At 48.4% G+C, this 23,083-nt stretch overlaps 1 protein-coding gene across 2 annotated transcripts; it reads right to left on the bottom strand.

Moving 5' to 3' along the window:
• Window positions 1-1,389: 1,389 nt before the first annotated feature.
• HNRNPL (heterogeneous nuclear ribonucleoprotein L) lies at window positions 1,390-14,193 on the bottom strand. Of its 2 annotated transcripts, none has more exons than XM_050928480.1 (13): window positions 14,059-14,193; window positions 12,432-12,550; window positions 12,014-12,251; window positions 11,209-11,294; window positions 10,481-10,577; window positions 9,847-9,919; window positions 6,294-6,365; window positions 5,918-6,198; window positions 5,218-5,339; window positions 4,897-5,098; window positions 3,891-3,948; window positions 2,698-2,805; window positions 1,390-2,049 (listed from the first exon to the last, which is right to left on the bottom strand). In XM_050928480.1, the coding sequence occupies exons 3-13, from the start codon at window positions 12,236-12,238 to the stop codon at window positions 1,991-1,993; spliced, it is 1,383 nt and encodes a 460-aa protein (XP_050784437.1). In that variant the 5' UTR covers window positions 12,239-12,251; window positions 12,432-12,550; window positions 14,059-14,193; the 3' UTR covers window positions 1,390-1,990. The 2 variants fall into 2 exon arrangements, with proteins under 2 accessions (XP_050784437.1, XP_050784438.1); XM_050928481.1 differs by having other exon boundaries at window positions 2,698-2,793; window positions 14,059-14,192.
• Between the last annotated feature and the right edge of the window lie 8,890 nt (window positions 14,194-23,083).

The raw sequence follows: 23,083 nt of genomic DNA, 5'->3' as shown, positions 1-23,083 counted from the left end.
ATGTGGTGGGATGGGGCAGAGAGGTTTGGAGTATGGAAGGGGGCTCAGGGCTGGGATGCAGGGATGTGAGGGCTCTGGCTGGGGCTGAGGGGTTTAGGGTGCAGGAGGGTGCTCCGCAGCTACAGCAAGGAGAGAAGACTCCCTCCCAGCTGTCTGTCTCTCCAGGGTTGGGGCTGCAGGGTAAGCACCTGTTCCCCAGCCCCAGCCGGTCACCCCAGCTGCATTTAGGCCCAGGCCACAGAAGTTGGGGCCTGTGGAGGGGTGTGCCGGCCACAGCAGGTCGTTACGGTGGCCTGAATCTGCGGAGCGGCTAGGTTGGGGTGCCCCTCCCCAAGCCACATTCCCTAAGTTCCTGTACAGTGCAAAATAAGTTGCAGTTTGGGGGCATAGTTTACCGGGAGTTTGGAACATAATGCCATGCTTTGGGTGTCCCTAAATCTCTCTGACTGCCAGAAGCTGGGACTGGCAACTGGGGAATGGAGCACTTGATAATCGCCCTCTGTTCATTTCTTCTGAACCATCTGGCACTGGCCATTCTTGAAGACAGCATAGTGTGCTAGATGGACCGTTCCTCTGAATCAGGATGGCCATTCTGACAATGGTGCAGGCCTCCTCCCATTCAGTCACATGGCATTGCTACAGTAGCTCCTGCAATTGCTTACTTGGAGAAGTAACATTAAGTAGTTAGTGTGTTTTTAGCTGTTGCTTAATATAATTGAAAGAACAGAAACAAGGGAACAGCACCAGCTCCCTGTCAGATTTCTCTACACCGTGTTTTCCAGAACTACTGATGTACACCGCAGTTTCTGGATTGACTCAGTCACACATGCAGGGCTTTCAGAGAAAACCTAAGAAGCCTCAGCAGCGGCATAGACATCAGAAATCCCACTGAATACTTTTCAAAGAAGGGATTTAACCCCCATGTCAGACTGTACGATGGTGGGGGAGGGCCAGTCACCTACACCCCAAAGATGGCTGCATTTCCCTGGCATTGCACAGTTGTAGAACACTTCATGATGAAAGATGCTGTTACTTTAACATCAGATCTGTTTAAGTCGTTGTAACATTCCAAAAAAATAAATCATCCCAACCTCCTCAATGAATTCCATTTCGAAGCATTCATTATTCACTCTAAATCTGACTCAGGAATTTTTTTTTTTAGAAGACATTCCAGTTTTCTTTTATTTGGCAAGTATGTGGCTGCAGTTTGTAGTCTGTGCTACTCTATCATACAGGCTCAGAAAAGGACATTGCCATTAGGTGGAAACCTTATGCCATAACTATGCATGTTGCTTTAGGTGGAAGCCTAACCTGTTAATGTGTATAACACCATGAGTACACAGCATGCTTTAGATAAGAAACAAATCTCCATATCCCACTCATGGCAAATTCTCTTTGAAAACAAGCTTTATTTAGCAGTACAGTTCTCAGTAATAGCACTTCAAAAATTGAAAAAACAGAAAGTGACGAACATCAAGAACATGCAAGTGGTTCTCTGGATATTAACACTTTATCTCAGGAGAAGGTTTGGGCTAGTTTCAAACTACCCAAGTCTTTCATGTCAAACCTACACCAGCGAGTGATGTCACAAATTGAAGCTCTTAGTTACGACTTGCTTTTGTTCCCTACGATGAATGGGAAAGCCGCAGACCATTCTCAGTTTACTAAGCTCAAGAGCCTACGGGAACATGCTCCTGATGCCACTCTGATATTTAGGATCAAACACAGGTAATATTTATTTTCCAAACGGTTTTATTGAAATGTGCCAGTAACACAGGCAGCACAAAATATGAATAGGAAAACAAATCACATGTACAATCATTTTAAAAATTGAAGGAGAGACAGACCACTTCACCTCTCCCTGTTGACATGTCTTCGCTATGGGTAGCCTCTACTAAACTGGAGCATTAAAAAAAGGAATACAAGTACTTTTTCAAAGGCAGCAGAAAATGGAAGGAATCCCCTGCTCCTGGCCCAACCCAGGCAGCACTTACGAGGCATGCTGAGCAGTTGAGAAGCAGAGTTTCAGCGTGTATGGGTACGGCCCATCTAAGATGAGAATAAAACAGGACAGTTTATTTTTTGCCCCAGAGATTTACTTTTTCATGTCTAGCATCTTTTACTATAAAGGATCTAAAAGCTTTTATGGGCATTAACTCCCATTCCTAACCTCCCTGATGGAGAAGTATTATCTCCTTTTTGCAGATGGGTGGATAGATTAAGTAGGATTGTTCACGATCACTGAGCAAGTCAATGACAGAGAAGAGACTGAAACCCTCCAGAGTCCCAGCTCCCTCCTAGGCAGCAGGACTATGCACCCTCCCAACCACACTATCTGTTGAGTGCGCATGCCAAAGTTCAGTTCCAACAGAGGCATGAGGTGGGGAAGATGGGAATGCTCCATCCTATTAGTATAGCAACTCCCTCTGACAGAAGCCACGGCAATCTGAGATGACAACGAATCACAGCGTTTAATGGACCACATCCTGTTAAAACTCTCCTATGATGCTTATAGTTCTTTGTATGGGAAGTTGCGAGAAGCATCAGCAATCGTAACTGTAGCTTAACCAAGCCTGGCTGCTGACAGAATTACTGGAAAGCATATGCTCCATCACTGTCCCCCCTCTTCCTGAACCCAGCCTGACAGATTAAGACAAAAGCCCCCCAAAGCTTGAGTGCAGGCACAGCACAGCTTACTTGGATTTTTCATCTGGTAATGGTTCAGGAATGACAGGGTCTCTAGTGCATCACTTTTTGAATCCCATTCCAACAAACCAGAGGAGCTTCTTTCACCTGGACGGAACACTGGAGGTTACAAGTGTGCGTACATCACTATACAAGCAGGACAAGGTAGGACAACAGCACATTCTAATGATCCATACTGCTATACAAGAGCTCTGGGCCCCATTCTGATCGGCCTCTGACACCTGGACTGGGAACGCTGCAGAGGATGCCTCATGCAATGTAACAGCTGCTCTGAGGGAGCAGTAACACCTCCCTTAAAAAGCATATTGTTGAATTTGCTCCTAAGGAGGGAGGCATTAATTGTCAGAGTTTAAGGCCAGAAGGGACCACCAGATCATCTAAGAACATAACAGTCATACTGGGTCAGACCAAAGGTCCATCTAGCCCTGTGTTGTGTCTTCCGACAGTGGACAATGCCAGGTGCCCCAGAGGGAATGAACAGAACAGGGAATCATCAAGCGATCCATGCCCTGTCGCCCATTCCTAGCTTCTGGCAGAGGCTAGAGACAGCATCCAGTTTGACCTCCTGTCTATCACAGGCCACCAACACCACCCAGCCATCCACACACCAAACCCAGTAAGGGTCTCTTGGGTTTAATGGGATTGGTTCCACTGGAGCCATTTCCTTACCCTCCCTGTTTTTATATGGTCAGGTTCCATTCACAGATATTCATTCGTCCTCCCATCCCCTAAGCCAGTCCTCTGATGGAAAGGCAGTGTAACAAGGAGAAATCATGGAAAGCCGTGCTTGCTGAGCAGAATAATTCAACCCAAGTGGCTTCTGCTAATGCATGTTCATTCTCATCTCCCTTTATGCGCGGACAGCTTGCTAAAAAAAGGATTGGTGGCCAAGGCTCTAAACCGCAGTTCAAGACTGCAACTCTAATGACTAAAGCTGGGTATGCCACTCAAACACAGCAGTACCATGCAATTTATCATCTGTGACCCAACCTTACCAGTAGGAGGAGTAAGACTAGACTAAAGTCTGCATTCCAGACCTGACTGTCAAACAGTCACTCAAAGCATCCCCAAGGTTTCCCTGTACAATTTTGTTGCCCCTTTCGCTAGGGGCCCACCTCTGACTAAGCAACCATTTTTTTCCTGGTCCCTATGGGAAGTTTCACCATGTTTAAAGGCTTACTTACTTTTCCCTGAAAACACTTTGACAGAAGCTGGCCTCTTCGCTCCCAGCTCATCACAGATCTAGTAGAAAGACAGACAAGTATTCAGAGATAGTAACAACAGCTTTGAGAATCAAAGCATAAATACAGCTCAATCATCTACAAGCCAAACTTCATCAAGGCCAATAGATTACAAATTTATCACTCGCCTAGCACAATGGGATGCAGCTCCATGAGCGGGCTCCTCAGTGCTATGGTAATACAAATAATTAACACCCTTCCATGTACTCAGCTAAGTAGACACTTTGGTTGCTCATTACAGAGCCTATATCTCTGAATGCTCCAGTTAAAATGCTGCAAGAGTTTTTCTGATTCAGAAAGGTACCATGGAATAGTTTGGGCACCATATCAGAAACTAAGTCTTATCAAAACAGCTATTGTATGGGAATTTTATCTTTGCTTTTTTTAAAGCCACACACTACGGGTCACTGGAAATGTTCACAATTTACAGTGTAACCCCACATGCTGTGCCTCATGAAACAGAGCACTGCTTACACAGAAGAAAACCAACTGAGTAAGACACAGAACATGGAAGGCTTCTGCTTAGTGCGTACATGTGCTCATTGAGTGACAATCCCCTCAAGCTCTCAAAGTAGTTCATCATATTAAGCCTCGACCACTATCTGAGGTCAAGATTCTTTTGTTTGGCAGAGGGGAAACAAGACAAGAGATGGGAAGTGACCTTGAGCAAGTAAATGATTCAATGGAAAAGGGTTATCCAGGAAAATTGGGTCCCATCTCATGTTCTAGCCACACATGAACAGTAGCTACATTCCAAGCTCATTACTGAATAGATCCTTTCCAACAGAACCCAGAGGAGTCCATCAGGATGGAGCCCCACACCAAGCTAGGAGCTATATGCAAAAGCAAGGTATGAGACTCAATCTGAGACTGTACCATGAAAAAGAGGGAAGAATATTAATCAGACAGTGAAGAGCTGAGGGAAACTGTACAGTCTAATCAAGTTTACCTCATAAAAGTTGTCTTCTGTCACCTCTAGAGGAGCATTGAAGAAGTGAAGCACATTGCTAGGATGTTGGATTCTGTTCTTGGCTGCCTGCTCTGGGGTCGAAAACCTGTTATTTCGAGAGCCACTGAAGTCCTTGTAGCTGCACGAACCATCCTCAAGCCCATATGACTGACCAGGCATGATGGCTTGCTGCTTGGATACACTACAAGCAGAGAAATGCACAGCTTGTCACTATATGCACAGCTTTCTGCTGGGGATCAAGCTCCCCGTGTGAGATCTCACAAGACATCGAGACCACAAAGCATCTGGAAAGAGACCCACCACACGTTCAGCTTCTGTCCAAACATGAAGTTGTTGTTGAGGTGGGTGATTGCTCGATCCACAGCATAGCCATCTGCCATCTCCACCATGGCTGCGCCTGGCTTGCTCTTCATGAACTTCACCTAAGATGTGACCACAGGACATTTACATTCAATAGAGGGAGAATTTAGGAAGATCACGTGGGTTTGAGAAAAAAAGGTGGGTGAGGCAATATTTTTAATTGGACCAACTTCTGTTGCTGAAAGACAAGCTTTCGAGCTTACACAGTTCTTCAGGTCTGTTACACCTCAAAAGCTTGTCTCTTTCACCAACAGAAGTTGGTCCAATAAAAGATATTACATCACCCACTTCGTCTCTGTAATATTCTGGGATCAACACAGCTACAACACTGCAAACAACCTGGGTTTTACACATTTAAACTAAACTGCTTCAGACTGATCCATTTCAGAGCCGGCCTTCATCTGAGTTTAGTGGATTGCTCCATCCATACTATAAAGGAGTTTGGCTGCACAGCCAAACTGCACACCACCCATTTCAAATCCAAGCCCAACAGACTTGATGGGAAGCAAGTAAGGCTACCTAGAAACAAAAATCACAAGCCCAAGCACAGGAACCAGAACTCTTTGCCAGACATGTTTAAAGGATCAAAGATACTAGTCTAACAAGGCCAGGAGAACAAGCCATTCATTGCCTCTCTCACCTTTTCTACATTCCCATAGAGGCAGAAGACATTGAAGACCCTATCACAGTTCATCTTGGACTGGTCTAAGCCGTACACCATCAGCACAGGGCTGTCAGCATGAGGGCCGTACTCCGGGGGTGGAGGAGGGGGAGGAGGATGTCCGTACTGAGGGCCATAGCGGCTTGGGCCCCTGCGGTGGCCACCAACAGGAGGGCCCATCCTTCTCCCTTCATAGTGAGGTGGAGGAGGGCCATAACCCTCATCGTGATAATGACTGTGGTATCCACCATGAGGTCCTCCTGTGGAGACACCGGGAGTAGAGGCAACACGTGAAAGCCATAAACATTAGGGCAAAACACTCCCACCAAAGCCGCTTTGCACACCGGATCCATACCATATTCTGCAGGGTGGTCCCCAAGGAGAGGGGGCTGTCTCTGACGCTTGTTAGGGTTACCGCCAGGATCCCCTAGAGAAAGAAGGACGAGTTAAAAATTTAACCAGAGAGGAACAATGCTCCAATAGGTTGTATTCCTGGGGTTTACCTGTATGCTACCAAAGTCCTAACTTCTTTTAAATCGTATCGTAACCCCAGCTGCTCAGGAGGGTTATACCACTTTCTAGCCAACAACTGCCTCCAACACTTTAAGGTTTGTCTGGCAGGGGGAGATTAAACTCCCCTCTCCCACAGGGTCTCCATTTCACCCAAGGCCTGGTATTATGAGGACTGACTCTCCTCAAAGGCCAAGGACAGTTGGATCCAGCTCCCTCCAGAGTTTTCTAACCCTGCTCCAAGCACAGACTACATACCCCTTTGGCTAGGGCAGCACTGTCTCTGCTGAGATCCCAGCCACGGAACTACAACATGATGCTGCCCTAGGCTAATGGGCCAGACTGGCCTATTTTAAGAAGAGGTTAGTTCGTAGGACACACACTTGCAGTTTCATTTGTTAGAACTGCTGTCACACAGTCATGATAACAACTCCTATTTCTGAACCTACACAGACAAGTTACAGCATCTTGTAACACAGTCTGTGTCTGAGTAAAATGCTTAGAACAAAGACAGGACTTCCCAGCTTCACCTGAAGAGAGAGCTGGGCGCATTTCAAAGCTGATTACAAAGTAGGCATGACTGACCAGGGAAAGAAACAAAAGAAGAGTGTCCCAGTTGATTTCGTGATTGAAACAATACTGAAGTACACCTGCCTCCAGGACACTGCTAATTCTTCATAGCAATGGGGAAAAAAAATATGGCAAAATATCTCCCCACCCAAACAGAGGAAGAGGGAGTAAGTGAGAGACTTATACAAGCATGGTAGCAAAGCAACAGCAGTAAGTTAAAATGAGCCATCATATACAATGCGTAACATCACATAGCCATACAGTTTCCTTGTTTTTTTAAAACACAACTGAGTTTCATACAGGTTTATTCCAACAATCAGTCATTACAAAGATTGAAAAGGGCTACTTACAGCAGGAGTACACAGTACAATGTCCATTGTCACACAAAAATTCTGTATTTCTCTTACCATTGGACGCTTCAACAGTGAGTTAGCACAGTTCTGAAAGATGGCGTCCCATCAAACATACACTGCGACCCTGCATCACATGGTTTCAGAGTCATAAATACAAGTCAAAGGCACAAAACTGCTACAAAATTTTTTTTAAAAAAGTAAAATCTTTAAAAGGTCTCACAGATGTTTTGTCCTCAGAAGATATCAAGAAAGAGGACATAAAGGTGTATAAATGAGAGTGTTCCTTCCATGTTTCATCTCCTGAATTTGTGTGGTGCTGTAACAAAATGGTGCTTCTGGCTCTGTGTAGTTCTCCAGTGTGCGTGTCTCCTCTGTTATGGAATGTGCCTTGGGTCAAATGCCCCCGTTATGCACGCGTGCACCAGACTGCACACCCCAGCTACAGCCTCTTAGGTATCTGTGTGCCTTTGGTTTGTTTTTTTTTTGTCTCCACTTGGCGCTGATATGTTGGCAGCTGAGGACTGCAGGAAAGCAGTATAACAAAAACTGCCCTCCCAAACCAAACCATGTTGATATGGAGAGCATCCTATGTCTTGGATGGCCACTGAGATCTATTCCATTCTCCGAAATGCGCTGGTGGACTTGTTTTGAGAACCCTCTGTTCTGTGTTTCCTAGTTCTGTGTACATTCTTGGGTTCAGAGTTTTGTTTGCTTTGATTAGTAAGAATAATGTCTGCTGTGGCATGGTGCGCCTCTTTCTCTCTCTCTCTCTCTCTGTGCTTGTAGATGTTTCTTGGACCACGGTGTTGTGTTCTTGATGTAATGAGCTCAATCTGCTGCTGTTTCTGGTACGTAAGGATGATGCATGTTTTCTCCAGGAAGAGCTAGTGAGGTTTCTACACTGTGTGGTGTGAGGAATGTGCAGAGGCAGGCCACAGCCAATTCGGGACGTCCACTGTAGTACGGTCCCCCAGGGTTATATGTAATAACTGCTCAGAGCTGGGAAAGGCCAGGATAATACACCACCCTCATTTCCCAGCCTCATGTCAGGAAAGCCAAGATGCATCTAAACAAATGCACAGCCCTGCAACTAGCCCCTGCGGCTCTGCACATCTTCTAGTTATGTACCTTGGAGGAGAAATTTGTTTATGTTTTTGTTAAGTCATGTAATGCCATTGCTTGCTTCAGTATATTAATAAGTTTTCTTTTAAAAACAGGGGTGTCCACCATGTGGGAATTACTCCAGCCTGCCAGGCACTTACTCAGCACCTTGGGCCATACTGCACAGGGGCTCTGGGAGGCTATACCTCTCATCATGAAATGAGGAGGAAAAACTGCCTTTGGAGGCAATAATGCAGCATGGCAGGGACTGGCAGGAGTTGGAAGTAGCCTTTCCAAGATTCCTTAGAGGGGATAAAAGCAACCTCTGAAGGGAGTACACCCAATTCTGAGGGGACCGTCTAAACTCGTATCAGCTGAGACCACAAATAGCTCCACACCCTGGTTTTAAAACACAAAGCAAGATAATACTGTCAAGCAGATTGTACCATTTAAAAAAAAAAATACAGGGAAACATAAGAGATGCAACCACTTCAATTGATGCGAGAGCTGCTCAAACAGTAACTCAACACCAGCTGTTTATTTCACACTCCTCCACACAGTATGCAGAAGTTTCAAAAACCAAAGCAAGGGGTTTCCAGATAAGCTTTGACTGTAATTGTAAGAGTCTGAAGTAGAGATCTATGGCTGCAATTTGAATAATACACTGTTCAGCATCACACAGATTCTGGGTAACTAACTTGCAGCACTCAGTTTGGAAAGGAAAGGGATCTGTTCCTCACTGCTTCCAAAGATGGGAGCAGACAGTCTTTTACACTTCCCTCCATGTTCAAGTTACATTTGTGTAAAATGTTCACCCATGTGCCTGTGAATTAGAACCCAGCCCCACTTTCCACTGTCCTCCAGCTGTGTGAGAACTAGCCAACAGCTCAAGGAGAATTTTCTTGTTACTTTCTAGCATAATGAAAAGACTAGCAATTTTAACAGCTCAATTTTGAAAGTCAGGCACAAACAGCCCCAAGCTGCATCAGGTGACAACCTGTAAATCTTCCATGTAAGAAAGCAGTGGCACTAAACCCTCGCTTGCCCCTGAAGACTGCCCATGCTCAGAAACTCCTTAAAACCACTTATGCACAGGGTTCCTTAATTCCGAACATTTAATTGATGAAGTCAGGCAGCAAATACATAGTGCAAGCCACCCGTGAGACTCCCCAGTGACAAGCATTTGATTTTAAGATAAACTGAACAAGCACTCTATTTTGCATTGGCCTACATCATGTTTGAGTTTAGGTACAGTTCTAACTGAAGTTAGGAGGCAGGTCAATGGCATTACATAACATGAGTCAGATATGAAGTGCGCGAGTCAACTGACTGACAAAGTCTGTGTATAGTTACAAAGCAGTCCATCAAGGTTACCTTGTCCACTGAGATTGGGGTTTGTGTAATCCCAGGTGTCCTGGTCGTTCTTGAACACATTCAAACGTGTGGGCTGCAAAAACAACAACCCCTACCATTACTCAATTTCACAGTGACAGTTCTAGGCAGGACAGAACAATTTAAAAAGCCTATAGATGGGCCATGCTACTGCTCCTTTCATCGAAGGATCTCAAAGCAATCTTCACACTAAATAAACCTTACAGCTTCCTCAAAAGCTAGATAATTATTCCCATTTTCAAAAAGAGAGAAAAGTGACTTGCTGAAGCTCACACAGGAAGTTAGTGGTGGAACCACGTACAGAACCCACAAGTCCTGGCTCCCATTCCTTTGTTCTAACCACTACAAGAAAACTCTTCCTCCCAAGGATGTAAGGAGAAAGGAGCCCTAAGTTTCCTGCTTAACACTGTCTCCCTGTTTATTTTTATATCCACAGAGGTACAGGTCTGTATTTCTGATAAGGAGGACAAAATTGTGAAAAACGTGAGTTTGAGAGAGTTAAGCTAGCTTTTCCACAACTCTGACATACAATTTTGTACGGACGCTCTGCATTCAATCCAACATACTGACACGCACAACTCATCAAGTACCTATCCATGTTTTCAGTTACACTTACCTTGGCATATTCAATCTTTAGAGTGCAACACCCAGAGTAAATATCAGCACCATTCAGAGATGCCTTGGCTCTCTGCGCACTCTGCACAGAGTCAAACGTTTAGTACATTAAGGAAATCTTTAGAATACTTAGTATATTTAGTACAGACATATGTAGCAATTCTTTAGGAGCAGGATAATTGATCCAATCATGAGGAGATCCCCACGTAGGCAGGCTGCTAATGTCTGCTTCCTGTTCTTTCTTCTGCTGTTAAAAGAGCTCCATGTAATATTTTGTGCTTGCGTAACACTTTACAAACCATACCACCCCCATGAGTATAACCATTAGATCCCTTTTGTAGCTGGAGATTTAAGGCAGTGGGATCAAAGTACTCTTGTCCAAAGTAAACAGTCAGTAGTAGAAGCATGTACAGAACTCTCTTGCTCTCAGCTGCCTGCTGCAGTCACAAAGTCATACCCACAATAAGAGTAGTGGGTTTTCATATTATTTCTAAATTCAGCATCTTTTGTTAAGGATGTGCAAAATGCAAGTCCCCTGTGCCCACATTCAAAATAACTTCTCCCTTGGGAGTATAAGCATTCTGACAAGAAAGCACTGGAGCGGGCGGGTTTCTAATCTGCTATAATCTGCACACTTCAACGGTTCAGTCTGAACCCAACACTGAGTTAGGAACAATTATAGTGGGATAAAATATAGACAAACATTAAAGAGCACGTGAAAAAGGATATTCCACCATGGCCTGGACCCCATTCTTTCTGAAAATAACAATCCTTTGCACGGGACCACATGGGTTGCAAATGGTATACAGCACGTCCTATGGAAGGGACGGAGACAAGATAATATAGGGTTTAAGAAGAGTTTAAGAAATGACATTGCATAGAAAGCAATCTGCAGCAGACCTTGCCTGCAGCCTCATCACAAGATGTGGATACAATTGACAGTCTGCATTCAAAAGTACTAGGATAGCAAGACCACTGCAACTGAGGATTGAGGTTTTACAGCATTGGTATTCTACATGGCTAGCTAGTAATTTTTCTTCATCCAAAACTGCAAATATACTCTCTCATTTTGATTCAGTATAATCGTTATTCCCTTACATTGGCCTTAGAATATCCCATTTCACCCAGTTAGGCGGGCTTGCACAAACTAATTCAGAAACTTAAAGCAAGATCACAAACAGAGGTACATTAATTAATATATGGAGATATACCTATCTCATAGAACTGGAAGGGACCCCAAAAGGTCATTGAGTCCAGCACCCTGCCTTCACTAGCGGGACCAAGTACTGATTTTTGCCCCAGACCCCAAAGTGGCCCCCTCAAGGACTGAACTCACAACCCTGCGTTTAGCAGGCCAATGCTCAAACCACTGAGCTTTCCCTCTCCCCCTAATATGTCCCAAACTTCCTCTTGCATTGGTATACGCAATCAAGTACTTGGGCTATGATGCATTCTGCAGGGATGAACTCAGATTGCTCCAGGGTTAGAGAGGTCTATCACACTAAGGGAACCTGGAATTAGAACCACCACGCACCGTTGTAATTGAATAGATGGGGTTTAGGATAGTGAAGAGCAGCACATTGTTGACTCCTCTTGAATCATCTGTGTCTCCAGGGCGGGATATTTTCTGACTGGTGGAGTAGTTGACAAATGCAGGGTGCCCTGCTATGTAGATCTGGTTGTCTGCTGCATAGTTCACAGCATTGCAGGCACCGAGAATATCCTCAAACTCCACCAGGGCCTGTCTCTTCTTAGGCATCACCACCACATAACTAGGGAGGAGAGAACCTAAATTAGTTTTCAAACATACAGCAAAGGGAGAGCAGGCTAATTAACATTTAAACGTACTAACAACTATTGTTTTCACTGTCTAGCTAAAATTAATGCAAGAAGAAATGTGAAAGCTGAAATTAGTACTGAATCATACATGGATGAATACATGTTTTCCTTACCTGATGGGCCCAAACTCCTGCAGGGCCTCCACAAGATCAGCCTCCACAACACCATCAATCAGCCCCCTGATGTGGACAACTGGAGAAGCTGGAGTTTTGTGGGGATCGTCGTAGTTTTCCTAAAGGCACAAGGCAAATAAGTATTTTAAAAGATGTTTTATTCTCTCTCTCTCTGCTTTAGAGTCAGTGAAGATCTTCCCAGAATGCTACGGGACAGCCCCATGAACCCCTACACAGCAGGGAAGCATCATGCCTTCACCATAGAGATGATGCCAGACATTGAGCCCCCAATGCATTGGGCGAACGAGCTTTTATTCCCCTCTATGTAACACCACACAAAGACTGGCAGAGTATGTATTGACAGGGTGGGAGTCTGGACTCAGCCCCCATGTGCTACCAGAGAACAATATCCCCACAAGCTTCCCCTGAAGGCCTTGTACTATGGGTAGGTCTGATCTTTGTCCTACAGGCACTGCCAAGAATAGCAGGTACCAAGATGCCCAGATATCCTCCAAACCCAAAGGAGAAATGGAGGGGGGGGGGGACACAAATTCCCCCCTCTGGGCCCCATAACCCACTGTCCCCTATCTGCACACCTCCCATCCCCTGCCCACCTTTCTCCTACAGCCCACCAGTCCCAACTCCTCTCCACCCTTACCCCCCACATCCCCCCACACTAATCCCCCTCTCCTCCAGCTCTCTGCCCCTTCCCTGCCCTACTGCCTCCCTACACAGGCCCCCTCCCCCTGCACCCACCGGGGTCCCATTCCCATCAGGCCCCTCAGCCCCCCACCCCCATGGCCCCCAGACCCTCATGCCCCCTCAGCCCCTCCCCTCGCCGCTCCCCTCCCCCATAGAGCCCAGGCTCCTCCCCACTCAGGCCCCCAGACCCTCCCTCAGACCCCTCCGCTCGCTGCCCCCCCCCATTCCCAGACCCCTCCCCCCTATAGTGCCCAGGCCCCTTGACCTCCCTCAGATGCCTCCCCTCGCTGCCCCCACCAGTGCCCAGGCCCCTCCCTTTTCTCAGGCCCCAGACCCTCCCTCAGACCCCTCCCCTCAGTGCCCCACCCCATGTCCAGACCCCTCCCCCACATAGTGCCCAAGCCCCTCCCCACTGTCAGGCCCCCAGACCCATCCCCCCACTGCTCCCCTCCCCATAGTGCCCATGCCCCTACTCTCTCAGGCCCCTCCCCTCGCTGCCCCCTCCATACCCATGCCCCTCCCTCCATAGTTCCCAGGCCCCTAGACCTCCCTTAAATGCCTCCCCTCGCTGCTCCCCCCAGTGCCTAGGCCCTGCCCCACTCTCAGGCCCCCAGACCCCTCCCCCCACTGCTCCTGCCCCAGTGCCCAGGCCCCGCCCCACTCTCAGGCCCCCAGACCCCTCCCCCCACCAGTGCCTAGGCCCCTCCCAACTCTCAGGCCCCCAGACCCCTCCCCCCACTGCCCCCCCCACTGCCCAGGCCCCGCCCCACTCTCAGGCCCCCAGACCCCTCCCCCCACTGCCCAGGCCCCGCCCCACTCTCAGGCCCCCAGACCCCTCCCCCCACTGCTCCCCCCTCAGTGCCCAGGCCCCGCCCCACTTTCAGGCCCCCAGATCCTCATTCGCCTCCCCCCCCCCGGCCCTCACCCCTCCGGCCGCCCCAGGGCCCCCGCCGCCGGGGCCGCCGCCCCCCGGGCCATGCTGCTGCTGCTCCGCGTTCTCCGTCTTCTGGCGCTTCGGGGCCCGGCCGCCCTCGCCGCCCCCGCCGTAGTACCGGCCCGAGCCGCCGCCCCCGGCGGCCGCCATCTTCACCATCTCCCCACCCCGGCCGCTGCCCTCCGCGCTCTGCGGACCCCGCCACCGCCGCCGCGACATGGCGCCTGAATCTGAGCCTGTGCCTGGACACGCCCCTATTGGGCCGGCCCCACGCCACTCAGAGCCCCCTCGACGCTCATTGGCCAGTCCTTTCACCTCGCCAACTGCCACCCCGCCCTCCGTCGCCATTGGCTCAGCCATCTCCTGCCAGCTGCGCTGTTTCGGCCGCTCTCCTGCCTATCATAGCCGTCACCACGCTCCATTGGCTGCAAGTCGCGTCCATTCTCCCGCCCACCGAGCTTATTGGCTAAGGTCGCTGTCTGTCTAAACGGCTTCCCGCCCATCTTCACGGCCTTTCACAGACTCCGCCTTCTTCTACCGAAAGCCATTGGCTCCCTTCGACCGCTTCCGACACTCCATTGGTTAGTGTGCACGTCAGTCAATAAACTCCTGGCGTTTATTGGCCTGACCGTATAGCGCTTCTACCGTTTCCGACATTCCACTGGTTAATCTGAATGTCACTCAATAAATTCTTCACTAAGATTGGCTCGTATTGCTGCCTGTTAATCCTATTAGCTATTCGCTCACCAGATCATCCATGCTCTGGCCATGCTCATTGGCTCAAATGCCTGCCTGTCAACTCCTCGGCTCTCCCTCCTGTCGTCTCCCGGGCTCTGATTGGAGGGGAGCCTCCACCCCTGCGTCTCAATGGTGTCTCCTGCTGGCTTGGGGCGGGCTGACCACAGCAGAGACCCTTTCCCTCCAGGCCTGGGCGGGGCCCCCACTGGTGGGCGGAGCTAGGGGGAAGGGCTGAGTCAGGAGGGGGTGGGGCTTCAGGAAGGGGGAGGGAGGGGGAGGCAGTGATTTCCCTGCACCCCCCCCCAGCTGTGTGAGCTGGTTACACACCAGTTCAGGGACTGCTTGGAAATCCTCATTGAAACTGAACCAGGTTAAAAGCTCAGACAGTGTGTGATCAAACACGTGTAGCTGAAAGTGTACTAGACCTGGAAAGCAGGAACACAGCCTAGCCTCCTGGCTGCCTTCTGCAGCTCTTGTGTTTTATCACAACGTCCGTGCATTCAGTTCGGTGGCGTTGGCCAACCTCATAATTTCAAATGATGATTTGTCAGCAAAGTCTAAACGAGCTCCCCCTGACAGCCAGTGATGAGTTGGGGCTGCGGGGACAGGCTTCAGGGCCAGATTATAAGAACAGATTTAAAAATGTTATTAAAGTAAATGCCTGAAATGAAATCTACACAGGTTGAGAGGGAAGGTACTGTACATCTGGGGTCAGGCTTGGGTTATGGGGGGTTACAGATACCGTTTGCAAGGATGAACAGATACATGCATATCGCATAGCCGGCATAGACCCAGATTGGGGTGCAAGGGTTTTTAAAGCGTCAGTGAATAAGTGGGCTCGGGTTCGCCACCCATGGAGTGAATAAGGAGTCCAAGTCAGTATTGGTGGAGCAGATAGGTACATGGGTGGGGTGCGTCCCTTGGTCCCTCAGGGAAGGAAGTGGGTTATTTCCCTGGTCGGCTGTGGTATTGGCGGTGTCCGGTGATGTGTTCGGTGTAAATGTCTCTGGACCACCTGATGGCGTCGGACACCATGAGCTGTCTCATGAGCCGGGCGTAGCGTCGACCGACCCCACATGCTCTCAGAACCGGCTCGTTGCGGGGGTCCCATGAGCCCAGGGCTCCCACAATCAGGGCATGTACCTGGACTTACATTCACACCTAATCTACCTAGGTATCCAGCACACAGAGCTGTGTTGTCCAAGTGATAGATTTTGGCAAGTGGGTTACAAACCACTTGAATGTGGGGGGAAGGAGGGATGAAATGTTGTTCTTACTGTATGAGTAAAGGGCAGTAGAACTGTACTTAGCCTGTGATGATTTGAAGGCATCAAGAGAGAGGGTGGGGACCGGTCCCTCTCCACTGTTTAAAGACAGAGCTGATTAGGCTCCATAGACAGTCTTCTGTTAAGTGACCACTGCAGCTGAAATCATTGACAATCAGTCCTGTTGTGGGGACAGTGGTCCTGTGGGTACAGTGTTTTTGTGTAAGAGACAGCCCAGACTGCACTAGCAGTGAGCGAGGTTCTCACACTGAGAGCTCAGCTGAAATCACTGAGAGCTGGTGGATCCTCAAGAGACCAACTCGCAGAGGTCACAGGGGCAGGTGGCAGCAGAAGGTGACTGCGCAGGGCCATTGGCAACAGAGCGGTGGAGTGAACGGTGGCACAACGAACAGACGTGGCCAGAGCGAACAGTGAGCAGCTGAAGGAACAAGCAAGGTGCCTTCTTGTCCCTCACCTGGAAGGTGTACTCCTGTGAAAGCACCTCTGAACTCTGAGTCTCCACTGGCCAAGGACAATACCGGTGAGTGGAGTACAGTGGAGGGAAAAGTGAGGGGCATGTTAAATAAACATTTGTTTGTTGGACTATATTTTAGTCACTTTGCTCCAGAATGCTAGATTTGTGACTGGGAATGGAAACTTATATAAATATGTTTCCTAGTAGGCAAAGATTTTTAAAATGCAGTATTTGCCAAGGTTGTTATCTCACATTGTTGCTATCTTGGGAGGTCATGATGTTGGGGAGTTTCTGTACTAAACATTTTTATTATTATAATTAATTTTTACTTAAGAATGGTCATACTGGGTCAGACCAATGGTCCATAAAGCCCAGTATCCTGTCTTCTGACAGTGGTCAATGCCAGGTGCTTCAGAGGGAATGAACAGAACAGGTAATCATCAAGTGATCCATCCCCTGTTGCCCATTCCCAGCTTCTGGCAAACAAGCTAGGGACACTCAGAGCAGGGTGTTGCATCCCTCCCCATCCTGTCTAATAGCCACAGATGGACCTGTTCTCCAGGAATTTATCTAGTTCTTTTTATAATCCTGTTATAGTTTTGGTCTTCACAGCATCCCCTGGCAAAGAGTTCCCTGGGTTGACTTTATATTGTGTGAAGAAGTACTTCCTTTTGTTTTTTTAAAACCTGCTGCCTATTAATTTCATTGGGTGACCCCTAGTTCTTATGTTATGTGAAGGATTACATAAAATTTCCTTATTCACTTTCTTCGCAGCAGTTAAGATTTTGTAGACCTCTATCATATCCCCATTAGTCATCTCTTTTCTAAGCTGAAAATTCCCAGTCATTTTAATCTCTCCTCCTGTTTCATACTCCTGATCATTTTAGTTGCCCATCTCTGTATCTTTTCCAATTCCAATATATATTTTTAGGATGGGTGACCAGATCTGCACACACTATTCAAGGTGTGGGCATACCATGGATTTAGAGGCAATATGATATTTTCTGTCTTATTATCTATCCCTTTCTTAATGATTCCCAACATTGTTTGCTTTTGTGACTGCTGCTGCACATTGAGTGGATGTTCTCAGAGAACTATCCACAATGACTCCAAGATCTTTCATGAGTGTTAACAGCTAATTCAGATGCCATCATTTTGTATGTATAGTTGAGATTGCTTTCCAATGTGCATTACTTTGCATTTATCAACATTGAATTTCATTTGCCATTTTGTTGCCCAGTCACCCAGTTTTGTGAGATCCCTTTGTAGCTCTTCGCAGTCTGCCTGGAACTTGACTATCTTGAATAGTTCTGTATCATCTGCAAATTTTGCCACTTCACTGTTTATCCATTTTTCCAGATGAATATGTTGAACAGTACTGGTCCCAGTACTGACCCCTCAAGGATACCACTATTTATCTCTCTCCATTCTGAAAACTGATAATTTATTCCTACCCTTTGTTTCCCATCTTTTAACCAGTTACTCATCCATGAGAGGACTTTCCTCTTATCCCATGATGGCTTACTTTTCAAAAGTCAATTTAAATTAAATACTTTTTTTTTAAATGTATATTTCTTTAGAAATCTAGGCCTGTTATGTGTTTTGGTGCAACTTGCATTATTCTTATGTTAAATTTGCATAATCCTAACAAAACATTACTTTATTCATATTTCTTTTATTTATCTCATTGGTTCTGACACCCCCCCCTAATTTCAATTCCTGGGGAAACCACTGGGGGGAGGGGCTCAGTCAGAAGGAGGAGGGGCTTAGCCAGGAGGGGGAGGGGCTCACCTGGGTAGGGTCTGGCTTGAGAGGGAGGGGCTTAGCCCTGAGGGGTGATTGAGGGAGAGGGGCTTGCTTGAGAGGGAGGGGCTCAGTCAGAAGGAGGAGGAGCTTAGCCAGGAGGGGGAGGGCCTCACCTGGGTAGGGTCTGGCTTGAGACGGAGGGGCTTAGCCCTGAGGGGTGATTGAGGGGGAGGGGCTTGCTTGAGAGGGAGGGGCTCAGTCAGAAGGAGGAGGGGCTTGGTCAGGAAGTGGGACTGAGGGGGAGGGGCTCACTGAGGGGGGGTCTGGCTTGAGGGGGCGGGGCTCAATCAGGAGGAGGTGGAGGGAGTCAGGGGGAGGGGCTCACCAGGGGGGTGTCTGGCTTGAGGGGGAGGGGCTCAGCCAGGGTGGAGCCTTATGAGACCCCAGGCCAATGGGCCCTGGGGCTGCCTCAAGGCCATGGGCTCCAGGCAGGGGTGAGGGTCACCTCAGGGAGCCCGAGTTGGGGGGTTGCATCAAGCCCCAGGGGCCCATGGCCTTCAGCCCAGAGGTCTCCTCGATGCCCAGCATGCAGCATGGTGAGGTTCTGACACTGCGGCATCGCGGCGCCGTTTCACCTTTCATCCCCGTGAAGCTCAGCTGTTCCATGGTTCAGGATCCCTCTTTCCTTCCATAGGATCTTTGAGGGCATGCAGCAGATCTAAGCCCGGATCCCTTACCACAGCAAGCGTCCGTTCTGTGTTGTTCTACTGCGATTTTAAGCAAACCCGGCAGGATCATTTTGGTTTGGTGCTTTTCCTTTTACAAATAAAAAACCTTGGAAATGTTATATAAAAAAAAGTGTGTGAAAACCACTGCAAGGTTTCAAACTGAAGTGCTCCTCTAGCAGGAACTGACCAAGTTAAGGGTCCCCATGTAACCTGAACTCTACCCATTTGCACCTGTACACTGAGACCATCTTTAATTGCATCAGCACATACTATTTTTTTTCTCAAGCCCCCTGCCTCATTCAGTGCACATGCTGGACAATGAGAAGGGGATGTCTCCATCTGACGTCTTGCGCTTAAATTGTAAACTCTTTGGGGCATGCACCACAGTCCCCTCTCTGCAGGGTGGGAGTCTCTGGTCCTGGTGCACCATGGGAGATGTAGTCTGATGGGGGAGTCCAGGCCCTAGCAGAGATTAATGACATGAGGCACCCAAGCTACAAAACCCATGAAGCACTGCAGCAGTATTTCCGAATCAAAATATTTCTTGGGTTGGCTGAAAAATCTTCTGGTTTGTGGGCATTTGTTTTTGTTTTGTTTTTTTACCAAAAATTACATTTTCCAAGGGAAGCAGACACTGTTCATGAAAAAATCATTTAATCAAAAACCCAATTTTCCACCAAAAAATATTTTCAGCAGAAAACTTTTAACGTGCCCATAACGCACAATGCACATAGATAGGGACAGAGTTTTACAGGCAATGTTCTCTTTGGCATTTCCTTTCAAGAGCTTGACTTTGCAACTTTAACATGTAGTTTTTGGTATGGAATTTGCAAAACAAAGAAATGGCAGCTTGGGGCACCATTTTCCAGACAGCTGCAGAACACTGTTTCAAAGGGGCTGGGGCAAAGTTAAGGTGTTATGGGCAACCTTTGGCATTCACTGATTTGTAAATGTTATCGTTCTTTTAATGTAGCTTTTTCAGGCAAGGAATATTATTAGTGTAATGCCGAGGTCCTGCTGGGTGGGGAGGTTAGGTTTAAAGACAATGATCCCATTCTAAAAAATTTACAACCATACTGATCAGATTAATTTTCCAATCCTGTAAGCCAGTCATCACTTTTACAAAATAACTTCTGGTTGGAGAGCAAGGTCCCTGTACAGTTCCTGCCTATTTCTCCTCTGCTTTCCACAAACCCCACATTATTATATCTCTGCAGCTGGTGCTTTCTTTAATATGCCAAGAGAACATCTTTACCCAATTAAGGAGGTTAAAAAAAAAAGAAGCTTCCTTTTCTTGTGGGAAGCATTTTTTCCCCATCAGAAAGGGACATACTTAAAACAGCTCATCCCAGGCTGACGCATCCTGCCTACAGTGCTTCAGAGATGGCAAGGTTTCTACAGAGGGGTAAGACACGAGCAATTATGCTGATGCGGGAACAATAAAAGCCATTTGTAGGCAGTTATGGGGTTGGGAAGGGTTCTTGCTGAGAGGTGACAGGCTGCTTGCCTGCTGCAGATAAGGAGGAAATGTATTGCAGGGATGATCAAAAGAAGGATTAAACCAGGCAAGGTCCTTTAAATGTTAAATTCTCCTTGATGCTTTTAAGTGCTGGGATAATGACCCCCGAGTCCCATATGTATCCTCCGGATAGAGACAGCATGTGGGGCAGCAAAGCAAGTTTCTTACAGCCCGGCCTGCCAGCTAGCAGTGTTAGTTGTGGCACCTATTGCGGTAACTGCTGGACATACAGTTTTTAGGCCACGTCTACACAACAGAGCCAGTGCTGGCGTAGTGTAGATACACCATGTGCTGACAGCAGGAGTTTTGCTAGCTTAGCAATGCCAGCTCCCTAAACAACAGCAGCTAAGCCAATCTCGTGACTCATTGGAGACTTTGCTGGCATAACTAAATCAGCTGAGGGGGGAGGGGATTTAGGTCTAGCCTACACTAAAAAAGATTTGGTGGTATCATCCTGGATCAGATGCAGCATTTACAAACAGCAGTGTGGTTTGCCAGTATAGTTTATACCAGTTCATTGAAACAAAATTAGCTATCCCAGTAAAAGGACTTTTTCTCAGTATAACTTTGTCCACACTAGAGTTTTTGCTGATATAAAATTGTCCTTAAAAACAAATCACACCCCGAGCCAACATTAGCCTAGCGGCAAAAGTAGACCCGGTCTAAGAGACAATCCATGCCCCAGCGAGCTTCCAGTCTAAACGGACTAGACTGAGAGAGGGTTGGCAGCAAGGAGAGGCAAAGTGATTGGCTCAGAGTCGTAGATTTTTAGGTCAGAAGGGACCCTTAGATCATTGAGTCTGACCTCCTGAATCACACAGGCCAGAGAATTTCACCTAGTTATCGCTATATCGAGCCCCACACCTCGATGGTTGGTTGGTTAAAGCGTCTCGTCCAGAAACAAAACCACTCTTGATCTGAAGCCATCGAGAGAGACCCCACTACCTACCTTCCCTTGGGAGTTGGTTCCCCATGGTTGATTACCTGCACTGTTAAATCAAATTGGTGCCATATTTCTCAATTGAATTTGTCCAGCTTGGACTTCCGTTCTGCCTTTCTCCACTAGATGAAAGGTCTTTCAGCAGTAGGCTGGCCATTTGTCCGGGAGTAAGCTGGGCAGCCCTATTTGTCTATGGCTTGTCCTCTGTTCAGTCCTGAGACAAAACTGGGTGTGGCTTTGTCCGGTATCACCCGAGCCGCTTGAGATCATGCCCGGGTGGACGGGGTCACACAGGTGCGGGCAGGCCCAGGCCATTCCCAGAAGCACCAAACTATCCAGTATTGTGAGGCTGCATCAGTGGCTGAGGCAGGAATGTCCTGACTCCCAGCCCAGTGTCTTCTCCAGTAGATCACTGCCACACGTGGCCTAAAAGCTTGAGAGGGGAGTCGTGTGTCCACGAACCAGTCCAGCCTTGGCCTCTCTGCTGAGGCTGCCAGGGAGGCGGCCTAGTGTCGGCTTTGAGGGTGAGGATTGTAAAGCGAACGTGGTCCTGTTAGGAAATGCATTGAGACAGCCCCCGGCCCAGTTGCTCGCTAGGATCCAGGCTGGATCTAGGCGGGTGCTTTAGAGGTTAAAGGCTCTGTGGGAGGCGTTGGGTTTTAAACTTGCGCGAGCTGCAGGAAGTGGTCAGCCCGGCTGCTGTCTGGACGGAGAGACGCTGGACTGGAGTCATGGGGACCATTCAGCAAAATGAGGCAGCGGGACATGACCTCCCGCTGTGGGTATTTCCAGTGTCCTCACCAACCCAGCCCACCTGGGAACGGCTGCGGGGGAACAGCTGCTCCCTCCGCTTTTCTGGAGGGGAGCAGCAGCTGCAGGTGGCATGGGGGGAGCCCAGGGCTGGGGGATGGCAGCTGAGGATGGAAACAACAGGGGGCTGTGGGTCTGGGCTGAGGGGCTTTCATAGTACCTGACTCCAGCCAGCTCTCTAAACCACCCAGGTTTAAAGCCAACCTGCAATGCAAGCAGGAGCACAAGGGAGAAGAGATCAGGTGACAGCTGCCTCTCCTCCCTGCCCGCCTGTGTGAGCCCCTCACAGCTGTGGGCCTCTCCCAGACCCTCCCTTCTGAGCGAGCCCTCCCTGGGGTGCAGCCAATCCCTCCCAGCCGCTCTGCTCACGGAGGGGCTGAGCTCCCCGCTGGTCCATGGGCGGCCCTCATAACTGACAGCATGTGTCAGGCTCCTGGAAAATGCCCCTTCCTCGCCCACTCCCTCCGCTTGCTCAGGTGGATCTGCAGCAATCCCCAGGGATGGGTCCACGCTCCCATACCCTTCCCCTGCTCCCGGAGGCACAGTCAAGAGGCTGACGGCTAAAAGCTCCTTGAAGCTGATATGTGTGTGGGGGTGAAAGCGCCTGTGGGCTCCCCTGGCTCGCCAGGTTCACGCTCAGGCCTGTAGCCAGGCAGCCAGCGCTGAATCACTTGTGGCTGACGTGCCCGTGAATCTGACCCGGCAGCTGCAGTTGTACTAAATCCCCAAACCCTTTCCTGGGCACTGAAAAGGGCAGCAAATCAGTGACATTCCCACCCCCAACACTTTCTAGTC

This window comes from Gopherus flavomarginatus, chromosome 18 (genome assembly GCF_025201925.1).
Source record: "Gopherus flavomarginatus isolate rGopFla2 chromosome 18, rGopFla2.mat.asm, whole genome shotgun sequence".
In the NCBI taxonomy this organism is placed as follows: Eukaryota; Metazoa; Chordata; order Testudines; family Testudinidae; genus Gopherus; species Gopherus flavomarginatus.
This window is presented reverse-complemented; position numbering and strand designations above follow the sequence as displayed.